Source organism: Streptopelia decaocto (genome assembly GCF_964273445.1).
Source record: "Streptopelia decaocto genome assembly, chromosome: 2".
Taxonomy (NCBI): domain Eukaryota; kingdom Metazoa; phylum Chordata; class Aves; order Columbiformes; family Columbidae; genus Streptopelia; species Streptopelia decaocto.
Window position 1 is genome coordinate 94,629,108 of NC_138655.1, and position 26,806 is coordinate 94,655,913.

A 26,806-nucleotide genomic window follows, 5' to 3' on the forward strand; every position below is an offset into this window, starting at 1 on the left:
AACATGAGCTGATGACACCTAAAAATAACACAATATCAATCTGCTTATGTTTTCAGTTTACTCCACGTCACTACAAGGATCCCCAAATACATTTCGGTTGGCAACCCGTACACTTAACAAGTCAAAGCCTGGGAACACCAGTAATGGAGGATATTTGAGGTGAAGATTAGGGTGCATTAGCAGCTATGTCAGGCAACTTGCAAAAGTGGCTGCTGTGGCCATCAGCAGTTACAGCCATCTATCACTCATCTCTACTTTTTCTTTTAAAACCACTTTACTGCCAGGGTTGACACGAGAAGGTTTACAGCACACAAGACATCTGCTCTGATTAAACACAGCCTAATGGCCTTAATAATGTCCTCCTGGACCAAATATTAACAGTTCTCAAACTCTTTCCACTCTTTCAGACAGCAAGCCATTTCTAAAATGCCCCCTGCCCATGTAAAGGAAAAACTGCTGCAAAGGTTGTAAGACAAAAGACAGGCCCTCGAAGACTGAAAATATGTTCTAATACTCTGAAAGTGCTCCCTAAAATGTAGTCTTGCACTAAGAGCTCAAAGGTATAGTGTGAAAATAATCAGCAAAAGCCTTATTCAAAGCTAAGCACAGATACAGTTTCAGAAAATACAGTTCCCCAGGACTGACTACAGCAACCTGCATTTCGGAGTCTGTGTGCACAACTGGAACTTCTCTCTGCTTTTACTTGTGACACTGAGTTTTTTTTCCTGCTACATTCCTATTTTCTTAATAAAATACAGTATGCTATTTCAATTACTTTTTCTTTCCCTGCTATTTTTCTGGTTAGATCACTTATTGTTTGTCCTTCAAATTAAAAACACTAGTTATTCAATGCACAGTTTCCTTCTGCCAATCATGGGCAATAGGGGAACAACAGGAATACTGAAATTTAAACCGTCATTAGAACAGCAGCTACATATTTGAACCTGCAGACCTTTGGTTTCCACTAGAACATTTTATTAAAAAACTAAAATGATAAGCATTTGGCATCAGACAGAAAGAGGTAAAGTACCTTTCTTCCCCCTCCCACACTTTCTGAGAACTATTGCTCTTAAAACAGAAAAGCACTGTGCTCACTTTTTCTGAGCATACTGCAGGATTGCTGCCTTCAGCTCCACTTTGTGCCCGCACTTTGCACAAAGTTTTCCATCCCTTTCAATAGCATAATCCACCAGACAGAAATCATGCTGTGGAACTCCATCATTTAGACCACCTTCAACAGCTGTTTAAATTTGTTTTGATTTCTATGTAAGCCTCAAGTTATCTCTTTAACTCCTCCTTTACACAACTCAACAGCTGGAGAATGTGACCCGCACCAACCACCAGCTCTCATCTCAGCAGGTCACCAGCATGAACTTCATCCACTCCAGCCTGTCAGCTTGAAGGATAATGCTCTAAGCAGATCTCTCTGTTTTTTAACATCCCAATAAATATCTAATCATTTAAAAAAAAAAAAAAATTTGTAACAAACTTAAACTTCTTAGTCTGCCAGCTAAAGAAATAGCTGCATTAGATGCACTGCTTTGGATTCTCATTTAATATTACAGTCAAAAAAGCAGCTTTGCATGAGTTATGTCTTACTCTCATTTCTAAAATAAGCAAACCAGAATTGGCAAAAGGTACAATTTTTAACAGAGCTGGCAATCCTACAAGGTAAAACCGCAACCATCCTTTTGGCTGTATATGCCAGGGTGCAAATTTAGGCTGGTTGGCAATCTTATGGCTGCCAAAGACAGCAGGAAGCAGTTCGCTTGTCTGCAGTCAAGGGTGCTCTCTGGACTGCAGACACAAACGATAAATCTGAATGACCCACAGTCAAGGAAAACAAAGTTGTTGTCCCCTGTTGGGGTTAAGGCAAAGATCTGTTTCACAGACAGTCTATGCAACGAATTTCACCACTACAGCAGCGCGGGTTTTCTCGGTTTTGTTTGTTCATTTGGTTTTGTGTTTGTTTTGGTGGATTGTTGGGGTTTTTTTTAAATAAATAAATCTAACACCTACACTTGTGAAGCACTTTTCAACAAATTTTTAAGCCGTTTTTTCTCCTATTTCTGGCAACCGTTGTCCCTTCCAGCATCTGAGGCTGTGGTTAGACAAGACGACTGTGCCAGTCCTAAGGCTGTGGTTAGACACGATGACTGTGCCAACCAGGCAGCTTGCTACCGTAGGAAGTGACAAGTCCGGTTTCCTCCTCTCCAGCTTTCTGTCAAGGTACCCTGGCCCCTCATTTCCACCAAATGCACACTCGGTGCTCATCTGACCTCTTCATGAACCTCTCTAGTTCACTAAACTGAATAAAATGATGTCTTTTTTAACATCATTTTTCTGGGCTAGTTTTCTGCCACTTTAGTAGGCTGAATTGGCTGCACTGCACGGGTAGACAAATGGCAGAGCCAGCACAAGACAGGAGGTGAAAGGAGGGGGACCAGACCCATCAGCTGCTGCTGAACTCTTTCTTACCTTTCCTCATCTTATTTATTTTAGACCTACAATAACTCAGTCTCTTACAGATTATGCATGCGCCTCTGCAGATTCTTCACTGCCATTTTCATTTTCCATTACCTACAATTAGCAATACACAGGGAGGCGAGATTATTTTTAGAATTACTTTCACTAGAAATGTACTCGGGGCAACAGCAACTCTTTTTAGATGGCCATGAAATGAAGTTTTAAGAAAATTAATTACACAATTCCTCTGTTTCTCTGGTTAAAAAAATAGCCACCTCTGTTATGTTTGAGAGAAGAAGGATGATGGGTATCCTGCAAGAGACGATTTTCTGGCAGTCTTGCCAAACACTGAAATTGTATTAAGACAGGAGCACAATTTGGACATAATCGAATTGGATAGAGATCACTGAGGGCGCAATTTGGCCTGCAGAATTTTTATACATGGTAATAATGGAAGAGGCAAACAGAGCCTGTGTCATGTGCTGGGTTTGGCTGGGATAGAGTTAATTTTCCTCATAGTAGCTAGTAGGGGGCTATATTTTGGATTTGTGCTGGAAACAGTGTTGATAACACAGGGATGTTTTAGTTACCACGGAGCAGGGCTTACACAGAGCCAAGGCCTTTTCTGCTCCTCGCCCCAGCCCACCAGTGAGGAGGCTGGGGGTGCACAAGAGGTTGGGAGGGGACGCAGCTGGGACAGCTGACCCCAGCTGACCAAAGGGATATTCCAGACCATATGACATCATGCTCAGCAATAAAAGCTGGGGGAAGAAGAAAAAAGGGGGGAAGATCCAGTGTTAATGGAGTTTGTCTTCCCAAGTCACCATTACATGTGATGGAGCCTGGCTGTTCTGGAGATGGCTGAACACCTGCCTGCCCATGGGAAGTGGTGAATTAATTCCTTGTTCTGCTTTGCTTCCATGCATGGCTTTTGCTTTTCGTATTAAACTGTTTTTATCTCAACACACGAGTTTTTTCACTTTTACTCTTCTGATTCTTCCCCCCATCCCACCGCGGGAAAGTTAGCAAGTGGCTCTGTGGTGCTTAGTTGCCAGCTGGGGTTAAACCATGACACAGCCGATGAACAAGCAAGTCCCTGGCAGGCTCGAAAACGAATTCTGTTCTAAAAAACAAAGAAAGGAAAGGAGATTTGGAAATTTTCAATGGAGCCCAACCCAAATATCCTGTTATTTATTTGTTAATCTTTAAATTCACTTGACAGCAAGTACCAAAGTGAAAGTGATGTTGAGTACCACGACAAATCTGTTCAAATGCTTATTTTCTGAACCTTTTAGTTGAAAACATTTATATTTAATCACAGTTTACAACTAGCCAAAAAGGCTGTTTACTCTGAATGTAAAGAGAAAATATTGCAAAGTTGAAAGAGGTATTTCTGCTTCTGTAAATGCATTTTAAAAATCCACTTACACAGACAAGGGTCCTTGGCACACTTACAATCTTCTACTAAAGCTTAGGAGACAGATAGACATTACCCACTGTCAACAAACGCAATTTCACATCACTGATGGAGTGAAAAGCTCCCTAGACAAACATTAGCATAAAACCTTCTTCCAGTATTTAATTGCAGCCTTCAGAAATAAGAGAGATGAAGTTACCAGTATATTTGAACCATCACAGTGAATGAAGAGCAATACCTCCTTCTTCCAAACTAAAGGCTGAGTGGTGGTCCAGCCTCTGTATCCACACCAGGAAGGAAGGAGGTGAGCGCTGCTCTGGGCATGCAGGGGTGCAGCCAAAACAGCAACACTTCCCTGAGGACTGCTGTGTTGTCATCTGTGCAAGTGGGAAGAGAAGAGACGTGGCCTCAGCCCAGAGAAGATGTGGCAGCCCTGCTGGCAGCTGCTGCCAACCCTGCACAGCTGGCTTTTGGTGAATAATGCACGGCACTGAGTTGAATCATACGGCTTAGCTGTGTTTGGGCATTTCTACCATGCTTATCACAATGTTTACGCCAAGCCTGGGGTGCCATCTACATAGCCAGGGAAAAGAGGTTTCACCAACAAGCTGGAGTCGGATGAACACAGCCCCACGCCACCATACCACTGGGCACCCTCATTTCAATACAGCCTTCTGGGGATCGTCAGCAGAAAACCCCCACACAGCGAGCAGGAAAAACTTGAAAATCTGTGCAGCAACGACAAAATAGCTATTTCCAGATAGCATTGCTGCCTACCCCAGCTGGCCTGGCCAACCAAGGGACAGGCAGACCGTGGTGTCAGAGCAAGCTGCTGCCGCTGGGTCCGGCACCGCAGTCCTGCCACAGGCTGCCTCACAGGCTCCTGCATCTCTGTGCGGAGACATTTTATTTCTGGAGAAAGGAAACCTCCTCCGAAAGTCATGTTAGCATTAGAGTGGGAACGGCTGAGGGCAGGAGCAGACCAACACAAGGGAGGAAGGAGCACCACAGCCACGCATGGACCAACCACCACCTCCATCAAAATGCTGACACAGTTCCTACTCTGTTTAAAGAACACACATAAAATGGATAAATACATTTAACAACCCTAAATATAAGGTGAAATCTCTCAGAATAGCAAAATTACATATTTTTACTCATCTCTATTTACTAGATGAGAAAGACTTCCAGCTTCTGCCATGAACTAAAGCATTCCCTCGGATACGTTCAACTTCCCAATTAGATCATGTTTGCCACAAGCTTAAGTTATCTGGCAAGTGTGGAAATTGCTATGACACCTTTCTAGGAAAAAGTATAGCTGGTGAAAACACACTATCTGCTTGAATAATTCTCATGTCTGGTTTCTTATCTCTGTAGATTAACTAACCACCTTAAACAAACAAACAAACAAAATTTGGTGCTTTTTCCATTTACAAAACACTAGCACTTCTGTAACACAAATTTATTCTTTATCTCAGGTTTTGAAAAACAGAATTTAAAATCTTATCTCATTAAAATTTTCTTTATGACGTACTCTTTTGAGGGTACTGGATTTATTCTCATAATCAGAACACGAGCAATAATTACATCTTTCATTGCCTTTTTTACAGCCTTATCTCACATTCTAAGCTACACAAGAAGAAAACCATTTCCCAAGGGAATTAGTTTTCCTTTTAGACGAGGATCTCTGAAAATTGGTATCACTATTCCAAACACCAATCCCTATTCTTAAAATCCTAACGCAAATGACAGGCAGCGGTAATCAAAATCACTAAAGAGGTCCCTCTGGGATTTCCAGCACACGACCTTGTTTCCATAATCAGAGTTCCAGTATCCCATTTAGGGCTGCAGAGGGTTTCTTGACAAGCGGCAGAAGCACCTCCTTCAGATTTTATATTCCCACGTGCTGGAGAGGAACATGTAGCAAACAAAGGCATACTGTAGAGTGTCATTCCATACTCTGCAAATAACCTAGAGTCAACATAAGCACGCATGCAATATATCCAACTATACAATGGCCATAATACACCCGCTCGCCCTTTTCCGAAATCCTTCTAGCTGGTGGTGGGGAGAATAAGAGTAAAGAAAGTAGAAAAACAAGATAAAAAATAACTGGCAGCACAAATATGTAAGCAAAAATTTTCAGGTGAGAAGGAGATATAAAAAAGGTTGGAGTAAAGAGACCTGCAAACACACCACCACTCCCAAACAAAACCCCACTACTTTAATCAGAACCACCTAAGTAACTGAGTTTTGGCCACAGACCTAAAATTGCAGGATTGTTTTCAGGATAACAAATATCTTTAATAGGCAGAGACAGTCAAGATATTACAGTACATATAATCTCCAAAATTAGTTTGAATTTTTATTTATTTAAAATTTTATTTTTTATTATTCAGAAAGGCATGGAAGTTAATTGTCTCTGCATCATCATGAGCACATTTTACAACCTGCAGAAACCTTAGCACAGAAAAGACTCCTGTTAATGAGTTCATCTCTCACATTTAAAATGAACTTGCTTTTTGCACTGTCAATCAAAGAGGCATCATCATTTCAGCTACCAAATCACTAACAATACTACTGTACTCACCAGCCAGCTGAAATACTACTTACAATCTATTTCATACGAGTTTAGTTATAGCTTGGTAAATGCTGGCAAAGCAACTATTGTAGCATGTTTATGCAACTTCAGTCACTTCAAATCCATAAAAACTTCTTAAAGATGCCAGTTGCAAGGGGCTGGTGGGTATTTTACCTGCCTCTATTGCTAAAGGTAAGTACTCCCTACTGAACAAAATTACAGGTTGCAAGTCTATAAATAAATAAATTTAAGGGATGAGAGTTATAAAACCAGAACAAAAAAACTCTCTCTGCACTACAGATGGTGGCACCGAGGCAAAATCCTGCTACCTAATTGTTTGCAGTCCCCTGAGCTCTCGGAACTACGTGAGACCAATCCACATTTCCACCTTGAGCAGACAGCTCAGAAAGCCTGAACCTCACTCAGACCCCACCTTTCCACTCCTGGAAATGGTTAAACGTGCCAGGCTTTGGAAGGTAGAACTATTCCATTTTCAACAGCTGAAGAAGTAAGACCCTTTAGAGTTCACTAGGGACAAGGCTGTGCAGCACAAACCCTACACTTCACGTTTGCAAGGCAAAGCACCCTAACCAGAATTCAAGACAGGGGAGGAGCCCAGCTTTACAGAAGCCCTGAACACATTTAATCTCACATTATTTCAGCTAGATTCCCCTTGCCCCCTCCCCAAGAGCTAGGGGTGCAGAATATTAATAAACAAAGGACATACGCAAGGAAATGTTTTTATTCCAACAGTATGAAATCCTGGATCTAAGGCTCACCCCCTTAAAGTATTACATTTCCCTAAATTCAGAATAGCTTGGTAACTTCTTAGGATGACCTGCTTTTTCCTCAGTCCACAGGGAGCTGTCGATTTCAAAATATAGGGCTACGGGTTTTTTTAAGATGTAATGAATAAATTGTATGTTTAAACAGATTTTCTTAATGTCATCACCCAACATCAATCCTCCTCCCTTTCGCAAATCTCTCTTCTCCGGATAATGAAACATTTTTCCAAATATCAGTGCATAAAAAAAGCTTTTGGACAGTGATGTTGAAACAGAGCAGTGTTGAGACAGGACATTTAAAGAATCATTTAGCAAACAAAAAGAGTAATACAGAATATCATTCTGGCTCAAAAAAAAAACCCCAAACCCAAAAGCAAACAAAAAATAACAAACCACAAACCCCCAAAGAACTGATCACCTACTTCTGTGAGGGAGCAAAAGCACCAAACACTACGTTCTCAATGCAAGAGGCAAGCTCTGGAACCGTGAGCTGTGCCACTGCCAGAGGAAGCTGATGGCGTATTCCACGTCTGGTACCTGCACCGACACAGCATTCCCAGCCAACTCACTTTTCATCTAAGCCGCCTTTGGAGAAACTAGACACCATAAAAACCTCAGTCATCCTGTAACCTGGCACACCATCAAAGCCTCCTAACACACAATTACTGTGCTTCTCGCCTTTAGACTTTTTTCCTTTGACTAAACAAAACCCCCACAACGAAATAAGAAACTTTCCAAGAGAAATTGTGTTTGACAGAAGATCAATGATGCAGAGGTGTTGGAGGGGAAAAAAGCCAGCGCTGTTTTGTGTACACCTCCAAGCTCATTAATGGCTTGCTGCTAAAGCTAGATGCCCCTTCCCATCAGATCAGTATTTGATATTATTACTGAACTCAGAAGTCTGAGGTCTTCTTCAATCACATTAAGGACTTTGCAATTGCTTACGCAATACAGTAACTTGATCATGCTGCCTGTAGTTATCCAGCCATTCCCCTAGGTTTTTGCCTTGTCGGCAATACCACTCCGTGAAAACACAGTGAAATATGACTCACCGTGTCAAAAACACAAGCTACGTATAAATATGAATAACCTACCAAGTAAGCACCCAACTGCTGCTTTAATGCATTAGCACATGTATAGTTATGCACATGTCTAAAAGGAGCTGCCATAAACCTCCATAGAGAAACAAATAAGCTCTTGTGAGTGAAGAGAAAACCATAAGCCTGCCCAGAAATCTGAATCCTGCTAGTCATCACTTTCAAGGCTCAAGCCAGCATGACAAAGCCTTTTCAAGAACGGCTCCTGTGTCAGGGAGCGAATCTGAAAGAGACACACTTTATATTCACCACTCAGGACACCATGGCTTTTTTAAGCAAGCTCTGAGGGAAGGGGGAGCAACAGATAATAATTGACCAAAGGATTAAATAAATAAAATTAGACTCCTTTCAGGTCTCTGCCATCTCGGTTTGACTGCATGCCCTTTTAAAACCTTTAAATGACTGTTCTGTGAATTGCTAAACTAGGTGACTCCACTGTCCCAGTGTTTGTGTCCTCTCAGTCCTTTAAATCTTTTTATGTAGATCCTATGCTATTTCACCTCTGGACAACAGACAGCATGGACTGAGATCACTTCAGAGATACAGAAGCTGGTCAGCCAGTTTCTTGCATCTAAATGACAGAGTAGTTAAATTCTGTCTGAATGTCTTCCCCAAGATAACTGAAGCCAATCACCTTTAAATGGATATCTTCTCTACCGACTTACTCAGGACATCAGGGAGTAGGACTGACCAGAGAAACCTCCTTTTCTACCAACAGCAGCCTGTCCTTGTCCTCCCACCTGACACCCACCCTCCAACCCATCCCCATCTCAACGGCTTTGCCGGAAACCAAAACATATGGATTGTTCAAACCGGGCATTTTAAGCACTTCAGAAACAAGTTCTGTGCAGGTCAAAAGTGCGCAGTGCATGCCAGGTGGTGCACTGGTCTCCTTCCTCGATACAGCAAAAGAATCGCACTGAAAAGCACCGAGTCCTTCCAGCGGTACCGCAGGGGCAGCTCACCATTCACTGCCTTGAGGCTCCCGCTGATGCCATCGCCGTGCTGCCGCTTCTGTGCGTTCTTGAACTCCTTCAGAGATAAATAAAGGACCTTCCGCACCACCCTCTCCTCTGACCAGGGAATCCCATCGCTGTCATCCTAAACATGGAAAGGGAAAGGAGAGGTCAGTTACATGCATCTGAAACAAAAGCAAAACACACAAAACCCAAAAGCCAAGTATTATTTTTAATTAAAGATTATTTTTAATAAAAAAAAAAAAAAAGCTGAGGAAAAATATACTGTCCCTCTAATCCTTTATCCTGCAAACGGCAGTAGCCATGTACAAGGTGTTAGACAGGAGGTAAAACCTATTTGTTAAAACCCTCATAATGAATTTCTTACAGAGAAATTTATCACGGGGGGCGGGGGGTGGGGGGGGGTGGCTCTGGAAACCACTAAATTGAATGTTGTAGAAATTCAAGTGGTAAGTTTTGTGTAGCAACTTCTCTCATTGCCATTTTGGCCCTGGTTTGTGCCTCTTGGCTCAGGACTTTTTTTTCCACTGGCTTACTGATTTGCATCTATTGCAGCATTACAATGAAGTTGTACATCAATAACAATCAAGTTATTCTGAATTTATCTCACTGTAAAGCCAAGTGCCATTTGGCCCACAGGGCATATGTTTGCTACTTTATTTTTAGGAGAAAAATGTTATATTGTCAAAAGGAATACTAGTGTATGTCATATTTAATACTGGCTTGTGTTAAAAGATTAATTCCCTGAAAAAGCATTTCCCTAAAGCCTTTAGCATTCACATAAATTAAGCCAGCAAACTGATATAAAGACATAAGTGAGATCAGGTAAGTCATCATATTTTCATAAGCCCTGTAATTGTCTCGGGGTCTTTAAAAATCACTGTTTGAGCAGTCTTGCCCTCAAATTCCTCAAGGGCTACATCATTGCCAAGCAAAAAGATTGACATTTATAGGCAGGTCTTGTTTAGGTAAGCATACCACAGCATACTGCCACACTGCCCTGGAAACCCAAAAAGCCCCATCAGCAAGCCCCATCAGAAGGCAAGAAGAGTTTATACCATCCCACCTGTCAAAGTATTGATTGACATGATAGAATCACAGAATGGTCTGGGTTGGAAGGGACCTTAGAAATCATCTAGTTCCACCCCCCCCCGCCACGGGCATGGACACCTTCCACTAGACCAGGTTGCTCAAAGCCCTGTCCAACCTGACCTGAAATACTTCCAGTGATGGGGCATCCACAGCTTCTCCGGGTGACCTGTTCCTATGTCTCACCACTCTAATCATAAACATTTCTTCCTTATATTTGCTACCCTCTTTCAGTTTAAAGCCATTACCCTTGTCCTAGCATCAACTTAAAAGAAAAAATATGCACAGTTCAATGTGCCCACTGACAGCTTTTTTTTCTCCTCTACTGCGATACTGGCATTCAGCTGCTGAATTGTGATCAACATTCCCCACCACCACCACCACAAAAAAAAAAAAAAAAAATTACTTGAGGGGCTAGAACGGGAAGCAAAAGGGGCAACACAATGAGTGCAGTGAAAGCAGCCAACATTTCTGGCAGCAGGATGTGTGCTTCGCTCAAGAGACAAACTACTATACTTTGAAGAAGGCTGAGCTATGCCCAGGGAACTTCAGAGGACAGGCAGCTTTGGGCAAAGAAAGCAAACTCTGTAATCCAACCCCCGCCCATCCCCCCCAAAAAATCTCCAGGCAAATGTTTTAAAAGGATGAGTACATCCAGTTATTTTGTCAACAGAGGTTTACATGAACAACTCCGGCTTACCATTTTGCTGCCAACACAACTTCAGCCCTCACCAGAAGTGACACTAAATGCGAGAGGCCTGCAGCCTGCTCGATTTTAACACAGCCTGCTCAAAGACACACCCCACTCACATTCCCACCGACAAGGGCCTAGCGGGACATCACACATTTCTGTTTCCAGAGAAACTGCTTGTTAAATCTTGGAGGGAATCGCACTCAGTTGCAAAACATTCATAAGCACCTCCAGCTCCCACCCATGTCACGGACACAGGCCTGCAGACACCGCTTGCTTCCTTCATTGGCATTTGTTCAAATCTCCAATATGACGGCCAGCAAACATAAGGAAGAGGAAGAAGAGCCCTCTGGCCAGGCACCCTTCTCCTGACTTCAAAGCCCAGATGAGTTACACAGAAACCCTAACACGAGGTAACAAAACTTCCACCCTGTATTTTTATATACTTTAAAAGCCAGGCATACACAAGACACATGTAAGGATTGAGCCCAGCTAACGTAAGGTGTACTCAGAGACATGCTGCTGTCCTTAGCCCCCATCAACCGGACATCTCTCTTCTGTGAAACACCAGACGCCTCCTGAAGCCACAAACAAACCCCTTCCTCCACCAGACCCTACAGTCCTCAAGAAGCTGGAATTGCATTAAAGCACCCATCAGTTCCTGATCCCAGTGGCCCTTTTATCTCTGCTAAAAATGCAGAAGAAAAAAAAAATCCCACTTAAATCCACTTCGCCACAACATCTCGCTGCAAGGAGCACATGGCAGTGCTTGCTGTTTCAGTAGCAACAGGGTGAAACCCGCTGACAGGATTGATCTTTAAACTGGCCAGCCAACAGCAACAGGTAAGGGACCACTGGCAGGGACAACCCGTGCCCTGGGACACGCCAGTTACTGTCCCTGCTGCAGGAGGGACGGAGATAATCACCACATGTCAGAGGCCTCTGTTCTAGGCCACCCTCTCCAAGTATTTCTGTAAACGGCCTGAAGTCATCTCCCTATCCCCAGGCAATGTGCTGGACATGCAAAAAGGATGGTGTGCAAAGCAGAACCCTATTTTGTGAGGGACAACGCTGCCAAGATGTTTTCCTGGTACCAGCTAGAGGCTCCAGCCCTGCTGCAGGAGATGCTCCTGCCCTCCCACCAGCTTGGGGCCCATGGGGGCCACAGTGCCACCAGCAAAGAGATGGGAGACAGGAACAAGGACCTCCCTCAGCAGCCCCTGAACCAATGCAGCAACATTGCACACCACGCTCAATTCATGGAGCTGTAAAACTCAAGGTAACCCATACTGGATTCACTCCTGCCTCTGTAACAGCAGCACCCTGTACAGAAACGCCCACAGGTGTGTCTCTCCACACCAGAGCTTCCACCAGCCCCGTTGTGCTGACCTTGCAGCCACTGTCCTGCTGACGCTGCTCTGTTGTGGGCTTTCCCCACACCCGTCACTCAGCTTGTAAAAAGGTCCTCGAGTTCCCCAACATTGTGTTATCCAAGGTCAGCAAAATAAGGGGCCGAGCCACTGCCAGCACCCGCATTCCCGCGGCTCCATACGCAGGAGCAATAAAAAGGTTTCACAATTGTCGACAGCATCTTCCCCCCAGCCTGCGGCACAAAAGCAGCCGCAAGCTGGAGAAGCAGCTGAGTCGGAGCCCAGCTGAGCTGCTGCTCCTCGGGCGACGCAGCTCCAGCTCCCGACACGTTTAACCATAATTACATGGGTCAGATTGTCTCTGCCTCGTCACGCCAGTGCAAGAAGAGCCGCTCTACGCTCACGCTGCCAACAACTGGAAGAGTTACCTCACTTCAGCAAAACAACATACACACACACCCAGAACCGTTTAGAAATATCCTCAAGTGAAAGCCTTGAGGAACTTAATCTCTGTAACTTCTCAAAAGCAAACAAACAAAACCCTCAAAGGGACTGATTCAATCTCTGCCTTTAAATATTTCCACAGGGAGCAGAAATTTGATAATAGATGGCTCCTGAGGCTGGCAGAAAGGGCTATAATATAATCCAACAGCTGGAACTCAAATTCAGAAAAATGTAAGAGAGAATTAAAGATCAATTTCTGCAACTCTGCAAGTAATTAACCATTGAAACGACTTATGGGGTACTAATGGATTGTCCATTATTGACTTAGAGCCAAAAAATTACTGAATAACATCCTGAACTGTAGGTTCATCACTGCAAGCCCATAGCCTTCACTGTGCAGGTCAGCTGAGATGGTTTCTGCCTCCCGATCTCACAATGAGTTTATAAACTTTGTAAAAAAGTAACAGACACAAACACATCAGAAGCCCTGGGGCAAAGTTAAGAAACTCAACTGCATCAATTCCTTTAAACCGCTAAAAAAATTAATCATGCCACCCTCTTTGTTATTCCATTTCGGGGAACCACACATCTTGCATTTTATCTGAACCTCAGCTACCAAGGCAGCCAAGCGACAGTTCAGCAAGTGGAGCCCAAGGGGACAAGGAAGAGGATCACAGAATCATAGAAATCATCTCAGTTAGGAGAGACCCTCAGGAGCACAACCTCCCTTTACCCACACGGTATGTTCACAGTATCACAGTATGTTTGGGATTGGAAGGGACCTCAAAAGATCATCTAGTACAATCCCCCTGCTGGAGCAGGAACACCTAGGTGAGGTCGCACAGGAACATGTCCAGGCGGGTTTTGAATGTCTCCAGAGAAGGAGACTCCACAACTTCCCTGGGCAGCCTGTTCCAGTGCTCTGTCACCCTCACTGAGAAGAAGTTTCTTCTCAAATTTAAGTGGAACCTCTTGTGTTCCAGCTTGATCCCATTACCCCTTGTCCTATCATGGTTTGCCACCGAGAAGAGCCTGGCTCCATCCTCATGGCACTCACCCTTTATATATTTATAAACATTAATAAGGTCCCCCCTTAGTCTCCTCTTCTCCAAACTAAAGAGACCCAGCTCCCTCAGCCTTCCTTCATAAGGGAGGTGCTCCACTCCCTTAATCATCTTCGTTGCCCTACGCTGGACCCTCTCCAGCAGTTCCCTGTCCTTCTTGAACTGAGGGGCCCAGAACTGGACACAATATTCCAGATGTGGTCTCACCATCAACCTTATATTCTCACTGAATATAAGCAGTTTGTTTTAAATGAGAAACTGCTACATCCTCTCTGGATGTTCCTGCAGAAGATGCTGCCTCATGCACCACAGAGCAGCTCTCTGCCAATCTCCCTGGCTGGCAGCTTGCTTTCAGCTCTACAGTCATAGAGGTGATGTTTGTAAAAAAGTTTAACAGCTACTGCCATATACTGCTAATTTGGGAAGAAATGTATGTATATACACACACGTGTGTGGGTTTTTTGCTATGTGCATATTAAATGTATATAATACATTAAATATACAATACATATATATTAATGTGTGCAAACTAAAATACATGCATATTAATATGTAATGCATACATAAATATAAGTACATATACATACCTACAAAACAATCCACATCAACATATAATGTGTATATATTTGCAAGGAAACCAGAATGTGCACCACTTGTACCTTTCACCATTCACCTCCAGCTTAGACGCTTGTTCACCATGGTTCGGCTGTCTAGCTTGCACGTGGGGCCTGCACGCAGCCTTCCTACTTCTTAAGTTATACTCAAATCTTTAAAGAAATTAAAAAAAAAAAAAAAAAAAAAGCAAAGCAAAGCAAAGCAGGCAGAAGCAACAGGCAGGCTTCACACCGTCTCCTGGCTTCACACCTGGGTAGGTGAAATGTCAGCCCGAAGTAGCAGGCGCTGGTGGTTGCTGCTTTGCTCTACAAGAAGCAACAGAAGCATACGCGTACGCACAACTCGAGCTGTTCCCTTCATTCACCGCCAGATAACAGCATTCTTCAGCCTGGCCCAGCCTTGCCTTAAGCAAACAGGAGTCACAGTCCACGGGATAAAACAGAGCTGGAACAAGGGAGAATGCATGCAGCACTCCATGCTATTTGTTTTACTTTTATGTAAATACTTTAACAGCAGCGATGGTTTTATTTGAAAAGCCAGGACTTTGTAAGGTACAAAGATACTTATAAGCATGTGTGTTATGACTCAGCGTGGCTGGCGTGTTTCCAGCTCTCTCTTTGGGTCTTTCCCAAGCACACATCTCCTGACCCCATTCTTCATGCCAGGTTGCAGAAAGCAAAACAACAAAACACAAACCCCCTCTTTTTTCTTTTTCCAGTGCTGAAGCCAATGCACGGCTAAAATCACTGTGGCACCCAGTGCCCTAAATGAATATGCTTTCATGGTTCAACAGCCCCCAGAGAGTCTTTCCCGCAGATGTAAGAAGGTCATTTTGAAGCAATGGGAAAAATAAACCACAAGCTTCTACCCTTTCCTCAAGGATATTTTTGACGGAAAACTATTTCAAAGGGTGGTTTTTTTCTGTGTTTAGTTAGCAACAAAACAAAAATCTGTCTTTTGCATGAAAAACAGACAACACATTTTCAGAGATCATATAAATTTTTCAGCAGAAGGACCAAAATGGAAATGTTTGTTTACTAGATTCAAGACCTGCAACAGATTTTTGCCTTTTGGCTGTATATTATCAATGGAAAACAGTTATACCTGTTTTTCTTTAAAAGCCAGACCTAAGAGAAATTGGTGGAAAACCTAGATACGTCTTCCGAGGCTGAAAGAGATCTTCTGTGCAGTCTTGGGGGAGTTACCGCTGCTCAGTGTGATTAGCACGCTTATTCATTTACAAAACCCACTTCCTCGGTGTATGTATGGCACAGCGTGAACCTCGTGAGAGAGTGCAAAGTCTTACTACTATATCACCACACGTACTTCCCCTGTTGCGTTAGCAGAGGTCTCCATTGTATCTCAAAGTCCCATCGACTTTCTCACCACCCCAGATGCACATCCTACGCACAGAGGAAAACCCCAGTGATGGCCCATTGATGCAAACTCCATCTCTATATAAGGTGCAGGAACAAGTGGGCCATTCGATGACAAGACCGGAGAAGCTGTTCTCAGCAGAAACTCCTAGCAAAAGTCTGAACTTCCAGGGTAATGATTTGAAACTAGACTCTAATGTATGTAACTGAAACTATATAAATAAAGATTTTTCTGCTTCTTCTGATAGCTATCATGCTGCTTGGACTTCTTACAGCCAAGCACAGCATCGTGCAAACTGGATATACCCATATATTTCCACAGTAGTGCCTTTTGCTTACCATCAGGGTCCCTCCACTCCTTCCTCCTTCTCTCAGAATAAAGTTCACACTTATTTAATATTTAACCTTTTAATCGAGTTTAACTATCCAGAGAGGATGTAGCAGTTTCTCATTTAAAACAAACTGCTTATATTCAGTGAGAAAAAATAAAACCTCATGAATGGCTTAAGTTGATGAAGATTGATACAGCTTGGAGACTTTATAGTACAGTGACTCATGCCTTCTGGAAAATGTAATCTGTTCTGTCTAGTTTAGGAAAATAGGTCATGTTTTAGAAATGTGCTAAGTAACATGAAGAAAGTGGAAATTTTCGTTATTAATGGTTCTGCATTTAAGTGCATGTGGTAATTATAGCTATTTTTTCCCTAGCACTTCCAGAAAACTTCCCCAAAAAACTCACATTACATTACAGCTCTTGACTAGCAGAACTGAAGTTAACATGGCAAAGAAACGATGAAGGAAAATAAAAACCTCTTTTCTTCCTGCTTTAGCACTTCTCCTACAGCTTTCATCCCCTGCAATCTCCTGTTGGTTTGTGCTCATTCGCCACCTCCTGCTGCACCAGGGATTGTGTTTCCTCCTTTCAAACCCAATTCTTGAAAGAGCAGCATGCAAGAGAAACACGCTGGTTTTTGGGTCACTAAAGGCCTCAGGCACTTGGAGCCCAGTGAGCTTCAACCTGCTCTTGTGAGGATACATTAGGGTAGAAGAGTTACAGTCGAAATTTCCAAGCAGAAGTCACTGGTGTCTTCATACAGGCTCCCAGAACTGAGGCATAAAAATATATTCCTTTATCTTAGCCCTAATAACAAAATATTTTAAAATAATGGGGTTTTGTGTTAATTGCTTCTTTTACCTAAGCTCAGAGGCCTCAGCAATGTTTCTGCACCTCTAGAAAACTACTACTCAATATGAAACTAGTGAAAGCTTACAAGACATCAACTGCTTCCCGTGTTGGTCTGCCAAGATAAACACTTTAAAAAAAGGCTAAACCCAAACAAATTCAGAGCAAAGCCAGGTCTAAGGTTTCCTAATTTATCAACTTACAGCAGGACTTCAACTCGAACCATCTCTCACCCGCAGCAGTGACTCCACAGCTATGACTTTCTTAGGCCAGACTAGGAATCTAATAAACCATTTTGCAACCAGAGAGTTAAGAGTTTTGGTCTCTAATGAGAGCCAGCAGCACGCAGAAGCAAGCCACAAAAAGCCAAGGGTGACAGAGTGCTGGAAGAAAGAGGTATGAAGGTACAGGATAATTATTCAGACTGGGAGAGTGGTTTTCATGACTGGCTTAAGCAAATCCACCTGCCATCACATGGGATGCACCTGCCACAAGCCCCATGCCAGCACTAGCCCTTATGCGGCCATTTGACCAGCTTGACTGGGGAAAAGAGTCAAAATCTCACCCCAAGACAAGAAAAACTATCATTTTCAGCCAGATCAGCTCCCCTGTGGCCATATGAAAGCTACTGCTAGGGCTGAGAGAAAGGCAGGATTGCCCCTCTTAGCAGCAACCCACACTTGGAGGGATGTAGGCCCATCATGACGCCAAACTGTGACTGTCACTGTAAGGAAGGGAGGGCATCACAGACAGTATTCAGGAAATTAAAATCACCTTCTTGTAACGCAATTATTATAAACCTCAAATATCTCATTGCATTCAGATAAACCATATTCCCTTTGTCCACGAAGAATAATTTACTTTAGGGGAGTGAAAGGGAACTTTGGGGGGGCGCTGTTAGAGGGACAGGGCCTGCAACATTTCAAGCAGGTTCACAGCCTGACAAGGCTAGATCTTCTGTTTGACTACTTGTAGCAAAGCTATGCCCAGGCAAAAGCTCTGACTTGATAAATGGGTCCCTTATTTGGTGCTCTCTCCCAAAAAAAAAGGGAATGACTCCTAAAATGCACGTTGAATTCTCTTTGAAAGGGTATGCTGCATACAGATACATGCCTCCTGGGCAGAAACCTAAGTAAAGTAAGCATCATTTTGCCACACAGGTGAACAGGTCTAAATCCCTCCTGAAAGAAAAACAGACTGACCTGATGGGGGACACTCATGCCACACATCTTCACTTCTCTGAAACACCATGAAATAATGTACATTTATCTTTGATTACACACTACTAAAAAACTACAGCTGAAATTGGATTAGAAACTTCTGCCGAAAAACAATTTATTGCATAACACAACTCTGACAGCCTGGGTTTCTGGCCACCAACTGAGCCTTTTAAAAAATCTGCTGGGCAGCTGCCAAATCAGCTCTTTGGAGTCTTGGCATGTCCGACATCTGAGACAGTAGTCAAGGCAGCCGCATGTCCTGTGCCATCCACAGCCCTGCACTTTCATGGTTAAATGGTACCGTCAAAGAACAGAGTAGTATGAGCCATTAAACACAAAGGTAAAAATCTCCTGCAGCTGTGGATCTGACAACTCTGATCATGCTGCAAAAGACCAAGAGCCACAGCAGGATTTTTTTCTTTTTCAGGATCTGGTATTAATTTGAACATAAAAGTAGCTTATTAAGAAGAGGGAAAAAGAGAAGCGAAAAGTGGTAGCGAGCTCCAAAGAAACTCTGCAATCCTAGCTGAAAATCTCTGCCATTTATGAATTTCACATTCCAAATATTCTTACTCTGTCTCCAGTTTTAATTAAAACTCTCCACCAAGTACACTTCAGACAGACACATAAAACCCAGTATGCAAAAAGAGTATTCAGCAGCTCAAGATAATGAAATTCAAATATATTCTAATTAATTTCATTTTGATTCAGTTCATATTTTTATAAGGTGTTCAAGCTCCAGTATGCAATCATATGAATATGGTCCCATAAAAAGTGATTTCTGCAGTTTAAATGTGTTCTAATAAGACCCACAGATGTGAAGTTTAATATGGCTAATCCAGTCCTGCTGCATATTACTAATTATCTTAAGACCTTTTTCCACTCTCAAACAGAAAGCCTGATCCTTTACTTGAAAAATACCAAGCACTATTGCCAAAATAGTGTCAAGGCAGTAGGGAAGAGAGAAAGACACAAGTGGTGTGTTATAAATTTGCCTTCACTATTTCTACAGGAATTAAAGAGATTTAACTTTTAGCATCTCACAGCATCTGAAAGGTCACCGGTATCAATATTTTAGAGAAGCTGGAGAACTGTTGATATCTTTAGCATCTATCCTCACAAGCACAACAGGAGATCAGCGCCTACATTATTTCTTTGGTAGGACTTTAGTACCTGGATGATGAAGCTTTGCCTATAATAGGAAAAGATCTGCTCACCTATTTGCTTTCTAGGAATATACTAGTATATACCAGCAAAAACCTGTGTTTACCAATATTTAACTTATGGCTCCCTCACTGAAATAAATGAACTAGCTCAAAGCCTATATAGCTTAGCTACATTATGAAACATAACTGCTCCCATCAGGGACCTGACATATTCACAGGCTTGAGGCTGGGGACAGAGGTCCCCTTGCAGGCTTGGGAAGGTCACCACAGGCCTGTGGGATGGATGACCCCTGTGCCAAGTGGAACAGCTCACTCACTCCCATTTAAACCCTTCCAGTACAAATGGGTTGGGCTGCCTTACAGAGATGCAACAGGAGGTTTTGGCTCATCTGACTCACTTGGATGGCACTGCGGCAGAGCGCACTTGCAGAAAAACCTCCAAACCCCTGCAAGGAGACCACAGCCAGCAGAGGTGCAAGCAGTGCTGCTGAAGCCGGGGCATGGCGAACTCTACCTATGGGGTAACTTGAAGAATGACAGACCTGCGAGTTTGCATAAATCTGACCCAAAGCAGTTATGGTTGATGCACAGAGTCCCTTGCCTTAGCCTGGAAACATTTAACTTGGTTTTCTCCTCTTTCATATCAGTCTTCAGCATGCTGCTCATTCAGGCAATCACCAGGTTTAAAATGTTAAAAACCAAACAAAACAAAAAAACCCACACCAAACAAACAAACACACACCACTGAAAACCACACCAAAACAAAAAAACAAATAACCAAGTCATCCTGTCGAACTTTAAACCCAGGAGATGTAATGACAGAGTCAAATGTGCCGAACTTATTGCCGGGAAATCTGAGGATAGCGAGGCTTGAATCAATTTTACTGAACTGGATGGGGAGCTAAATCAGTTATATCGACCCAGGCTTCTAGGATGGACACGCTGATACTGCACTAAGAGCATAACATGTTGATTTTGCTTGATGTACCACCTAAAAAAGGAGATTTCTATCAGACACTTTTTGTCCTTGTTTACATTCCTGACTGGCAGCATATCCTTTAAAGCTGGGGGAAGAGTATCCATTGAAGCCACAAGAAGTAAACTAAACCTGTACTCTTCACTCATAAGCCAATTAAAGAAGACATATGAGGACACTCTAAAGCTACTCTGAATGTATTTTCAGGTCAGTTTAGTTACATCAGCAAATTTTCTGCACGAAGATAAGCTATATAACCAGTGAAAACCTACGATTTAAAGCTTTACCAAGCTCACCCTTCAGTATTAAATGTATTTGACTTCCAAAATACTACCCAGTGAAAAAACGATGGTATTTTAGTAGCACAGGGAAGCAAATAATAAAATTGGCTTTTGCTCAGTGAGGCAATGCCTCAATGACAAATCAGATGCATGCACCCCAGTAACTTTCCAGACGGCCCTCAAAACATTTTTGCAAATAGCCATTGCCAGAGGAGGGTGAAGGCCATTACCTGGAACTGAAGCTGCAGCAGATTGCTCAGGGTACTGAAGTCAAGAATTTCTGCCTAGAGCTATGCTGAAGCGCTGCTCTGCCTTGCACTAACTCCAGTTCTTGCTACAACTAAAAACGTGAGGGAAGAGGAAGAGCTCATGGCTACTCCTAACTCTAATGATCTGGCCTGACTTGTGAAGCCACAACTACATCTCCCCTGATAAGAGGCTTTGTGGAGAGGGGAAATTAAAAAAAAAAAAAAAAATTCTTTCTTATGGAGATAGCAGACTTTCCTAATTGCACAGAATGCTTTTTACCACACAGGTGTTTCACAACAACTAGATCTGTGTTAAACTGATAAGGAAAAAACATAATCAAGTTTCGACCTTTCCATGATCTTTTCCCTTTCCTTTTTTTTTTTAAAACCAACACGCCTGCATGAGACCTTTCAAATAAGGGCACAGTCATTTTTCCTTCTCTTTTGCAGGTTTCTGGGTGGGGGTGATGCGGAGGCAGGGTGCTCAGTGTTCACGCTGGCACAGCTCATGCAACCGGGGCTCTGCAGAGAACAAGCCCCCCGACTCCACAAAGAACTGTTTGGGTTAGCGTTCAATTCCCTCATCCCTCTTCCGCTCCCTGATCAATGGCAACATTCAAACTTTACTGAAGATATTAGAAGCACATCAAAGACAACCATTAAGCTTCTAAGTGCACTAATTGACATTTTAGCACTTACAAATCCATCTATGTGTTCTATCCATCTATTTAAGAGACTTGCTTCCCTGCCTGTGAGAGTTCCCATGTTTTAAGCAGGCAGAAGGGGATTTTCAAAGCTATCTTTTTTCACAGACAGGATTTTAGAGAATTCAAATTACAAATATAATGCACTTCAAAAAGTAACGCGTTTCACAAATTTAAGAGCTCTTCCATAAAAGCTGTAAATGGCATCACAGCTATAACTCACAGGCTTCTAAGCTCCAATGAATTCTGCAGCTGTTACGGCACGTCAAAACCAAATCATTGTTACCTTCACACCACCACAACTGAAAACCCCAGCTATGATATCACAAGCTGCATGGTGCTACATCAAAAAGAATGAAAAAAAATAAAAAAAGAAAAGAAAAAAATAAAAGAAAAAGAAAAAAAATAAGAAAGAAAAGAAAGAAGAGAACCCATGGGTGATTTTGCAGCACCTTCTTTCTTCCTTTGCAAAGTGAGTATAAAACAGATGCTAAAACTGCAAGCAACTGCTTTAGAGTGACTATCCCACAACAGGATCCAGGGAAGCATTTCAGAACAATATCCCCCCACATGGATGCTGTAAAATCTGAGGATACAGCACTCCCCTCCCCAGGTAAGGTGAGGTACAGCAGCCAAGCCCCTACCCAGCAGCCCAGCCCAGCCTCAGATTGCAGAAGAGCATCTCAATGACAGCAGGTCTGGACCCTTCTTCTATTACTGTCACATACCAACATGTTCACCTTCTGTTCTGTTAGAGAAATCCTCATTCATTCCCAATATTTAAAGCAACAAGAAAGATCAAATTAAATTCTCAGGGTTTAAAGCCATTCAGTTCATTGCTAGATCTATTTTAGGGTCTGAGGCTGCCAGCCACCCCCACAGAATCTGTGTGCTAAACAAGGCTTTTGACAGGCTTGTTTATGCCTTCTGCAGCAATCAAAGGCAAAACATTACAAGTCGAAGAACCAGGAGACAAATACAGCACTGTGCATAACAGAAATCTCAAAAAGCTAGCCAGCAGCAAACCTGCTGCTCATTGAGCCCCACAGAGCAATGTGAGATAACGCAGGAAAACAGAAATGGATGGTTCAAGTAAGAACAGGCTTGTGCTGTACATATGCAAACATCTGCAGGCAGGACCTCTGACGTGCACATCCATCAAAAGAAGGGGATGCAGAATCGCAAGACAAGGAGCAGACAAAATTACTCTTTTTCTCCAAAAGTACCATAGGGGAAAGGTCATGATTTAGGAATGCCAGTTTAAAGACTGCAAGGAATTTTAGATTTTTACTGGTATGAGAAAAACACCCAAGACAACAAGCAGGCATGGACAACATACAACATTCCTGTGGCTGGAGTTGTAATAAAAATGGAAAGACTGCATTTCGTGACCTAGGCCGTTACACTATGGAAGGCAGTTACCTCCAGTCCATCCTTTCCTCAGAGAAGGCAAAATCACATTTACTGTGCAATTCTTCCCTATGTTGAACATGTGATAGTCATGGAGTCAGTTCTGCTCTGTGACACACATTGTGAACTGCATCACCCATACTTTAGCGAACCCACCACATCAGGGAAGCATCTAAGATGTACGATAAAATTACACCCTGAAGAAGTTTAGTGGTATGCCTTTGCTACTGTGTTCCTTTAAACCTTTCACCTCTTAAACTGTGAGTTCAATGTCAGATTATAAACATCATAAAAGCTCATAAAACCCTCACAAACCTGCCAGCTCATTTCAAGATTATTTGCTCTTAGCCTTGCAAAAACATCATGAGCAGTATGAGAATTGCATCATCTCTCTGCAAATCCCAACCCCTCTTCGTTTGCATCAAGATAAGGTCACTACAACCATCCTTTTTGGGTCACTGGGACAGGCAGGCATCACAGCCTTGAAGGCAGACCTTCACAGATGAGCTTCACAGCACATCACCTGCCTGCTAAACCATACTGAGGAACATTCCCTACATCAGCTTTCTGATGAAATCATCTGATGCTTCACCCCCCTCCTGCAAAACCTAGCTTTGTGTGTTACCAGCACAACTGACAGAGACAGAAAAACCTCCTGCAACAGCAGCAGGACCAAACACCAAGTCAGGATTTTGGGGCATCTCTATAGGCCACTCCACCCCATGCAGCGTTGCCACAGGCTGACCCAGGCAGCACCACAGCTGCCCAAAGAGTGGGCAGAAGGACAGGCTGATATACACACACCCACGCAACATCAGCATCAGGTGCTGGTTGGTTGCCTGAGCCTGGAGTAGGAAAAGAGGCAGCATTTCATTATTCGGGTTGGGTTTCCTGCATGACCAGCCACATCATTTCACCCCTCTCTAGGGAAAAGACTGTGGGCTGGATGGAAGTTGCCTGTTAGCTTTTCTGTGGAAAAGGATGGTTTAGTGAAATGAAATCGTCATGAGGGTGTATGTAGGCAGAACAGAGCTTAACAACAGGTTTACACCACAACATTCCAGGAACGGGCTAAATCATATTTAGCATAACGTCGAGCAGTGTCACAGTGAAGTGATGGTTTTGAAGGCAGACTGTGATCAAGCCTGTGACTTGTAGAACAGACCATACCCATTCCACCTACAATAAAGTCAACCCGATCCTCACACTTCAAGCATGCATCAAACCGCTCTGTTTTTTGGCTTTGTTCTGCGCTTGCAGAAGACAAAACAGGGTAGCCAGAAAAGGGGAAGGGGTATAAAAAAGGACAAAATTAAAGACTGGATTAGAGAGCAGAAGTACATTTTTAGGCATGGATCAGCTCCTGCAGTCTCTTGGCAAATGAGGTGGCAGCAGAGAATCATCCAGGCAAGTTTAGGAGCTGTGTTTCTTTTTATTTTAATTTGCAGTCTATTGATTTTACTGTTTTGTGAGCTCACTCATGAGTGATATTGGAACTGGAGGCTGAATGCAGTGATGGACTGGGCAAGGCAGAGACACTCACCCGAAGCGAGCATCTCCTCTGCCGCCAGCTTCTGCTTCCAGCAAAACATGCAGAGCAGCTGGAGCCCAGCACCACTCCTGTGATGCCGCATGCAGTCAAAAGATTAACCATCCTTCATCACGGACCAATGCAATTCCTTATCAGATCGCCCTAACAGATAAGGAGGAGGGACAGACAGCGACGGTTACACTCCCCATTCTGGACAGGCACAAACTTAGGAGCTCGATTATGCTGCTGGAGCAGTCTTAGATGTGCCGGGCACGTGATTACATCCAGTCACGTTACATGAATGCAACAGCCTCTGAGAGCAGAGGCTCCAAAAGGACGCAGGGATGGAGCCGTGCATGCCTTGGATTGTAGACTGTGCCAAATCCTAATTAAATATTAAAAACAAAAAAAAACACCCAATGGTGTAACTTGTTTTTAAATGCCTTTGCATTTCTAGGTGACCTACTCCTCCCTGTGACTCCTGTGTCCTAGCCATCACAAGTTGCTGCATACAGATGTAGCAGCAATGGTATGGCTTAATCAGTCAATGTTTTCACAACACATATTTCAAATATTAAGCACTTATTGAAGACTTAGAAGTTACTGTGTAAATATTTGTATTATATTATACTGCTAATGCTTCCTCGCCAACTGTGGAATTTTAAATCTATCTTGTCTGATAAAGCTTTATTTACATATCACACTGCTCTCAATACTCAACAAAGTGAACTGACTAAATTTACACCAACTCCATTCAAGGAGTACATGTCAGGAAAGAGCAATTCAATGATTTTTTGTCTCTGGTATGTGACTAAACTACAGGCAGTCATGAGGCTTGTTTTGGGTTGATGTTAACTGTTTTCACTAGGTGCCAGTGTTCACGGGGAAAGCACTGGAGAAATGCACCTTGCTCATATAATATCCCACAATCAGCATGGTCTATGCTAAGAGCCATATTCTCCCAGCACAGAGTCTTACAGTAAGTCTCTGCTCACAATTTGGGAAACTGGTGCTGCCCACAAACCCCACACCTATGGCGCTGCTGCAGACTGCTTGAGCCCTCTCAAGTGCTCCCAGGATCACAGAATCACAGACTGGTTGGGGTTGGAAGGAACCTCTGAAGATCATCTCGTCCAACCCACCTGCTAAAGCAGGTTCACCCAGAGCAGATCACACAGGAATGTGTCCAGGTGGGCTTGAATGTCTCCAGAGAAGATGATTCCACGACTCTCTGGGCAGCCTGTTCCAGTGCTCTGGCACCCTCAAAGTAAAGAAGTTTTTCCTCATATTCAGATGGAACCTCCTGTGCTTCAGTCTGTGCATGCTGCCCCTCAATCTGTTGTTGGGCATCACTGAAAGAAGTCTGGTCCCATTCTCTTGACACCCACCATTAAGATATTTAGAAACATTGATGAGATCCCCTCTCAGCCTTCTCTTCTCCAGTCTGAAATGCTATGATGCCCCAGGGCAGTGCAATAGCCCCAGCGGTACCAGAGCTTGTTCCAGAATGGAAAGGCAGGACTTCATCCATGCATTCAACGCAGTGGCGAGCAGAGTTTGTCACTCGTTTATTTGGGTCAGATTATCACCTCCCACTATTTTACAAGAGGAATGCCGTGAGAAGCTGCTAATGCTCAGACAAGCAGCTAATGCTTGGGAAAACATGACCAAGACGCAACCAGCAGCAAATGCAAACACCATTATTAGTCCCAGACAAAGTATCTTATGTGGAAAAAATAACAGCCACCAAAAAGTGATGAAGTTTTTCATTATTTATGAAGTGAAGCCCATTTCAGGGTTGCTTTTCCACGCATGCAGTAGGGTCATGATACCATGCAACCCCCTTTTCTGACTCCCCCCCGGGCCTCAAATCCCTAAAAAGCAAAAAGGAGACTTACGGCACTCCATATCAACTCAACAATTGATACCAAATTGATCATCACATCAGCTTTGAAAAATCTGTGCATCCAAAGCACTCACTGTATTGAAGAAAACCTTATAGTGCGATAATCTATTTACTCACTGAATCCAACTCACAGAATTATTCTTTATTTTGCATTCTGAATGAATATTTACTCTCTGATGAATCTAGCTAGACTTGCACAATCATACGCT

The 26,806-nt window shown here is 43.1% G+C and overlaps 1 protein-coding gene across 2 annotated transcripts in view; it reads right to left on the bottom strand.

Annotated features, from left to right (window-relative positions):
• The window catches only part of JARID2 (jumonji and AT-rich interaction domain containing 2), a 228,380-nt gene that overhangs the window by 122,850 nt on the left and 78,724 nt on the right, over window positions 1-26,806 (bottom strand). For both annotated transcript variants that reach the window (XM_082046119.1, XM_082046120.1), the window contains exon 2: window positions 9,312-9,447. In XM_082046119.1, the coding sequence (XP_081902245.1) occupies window positions 9,312-9,447 (136 nt within the window). The remainder of the gene's footprint in view (window positions 1-9,311; window positions 9,448-26,806) is intronic.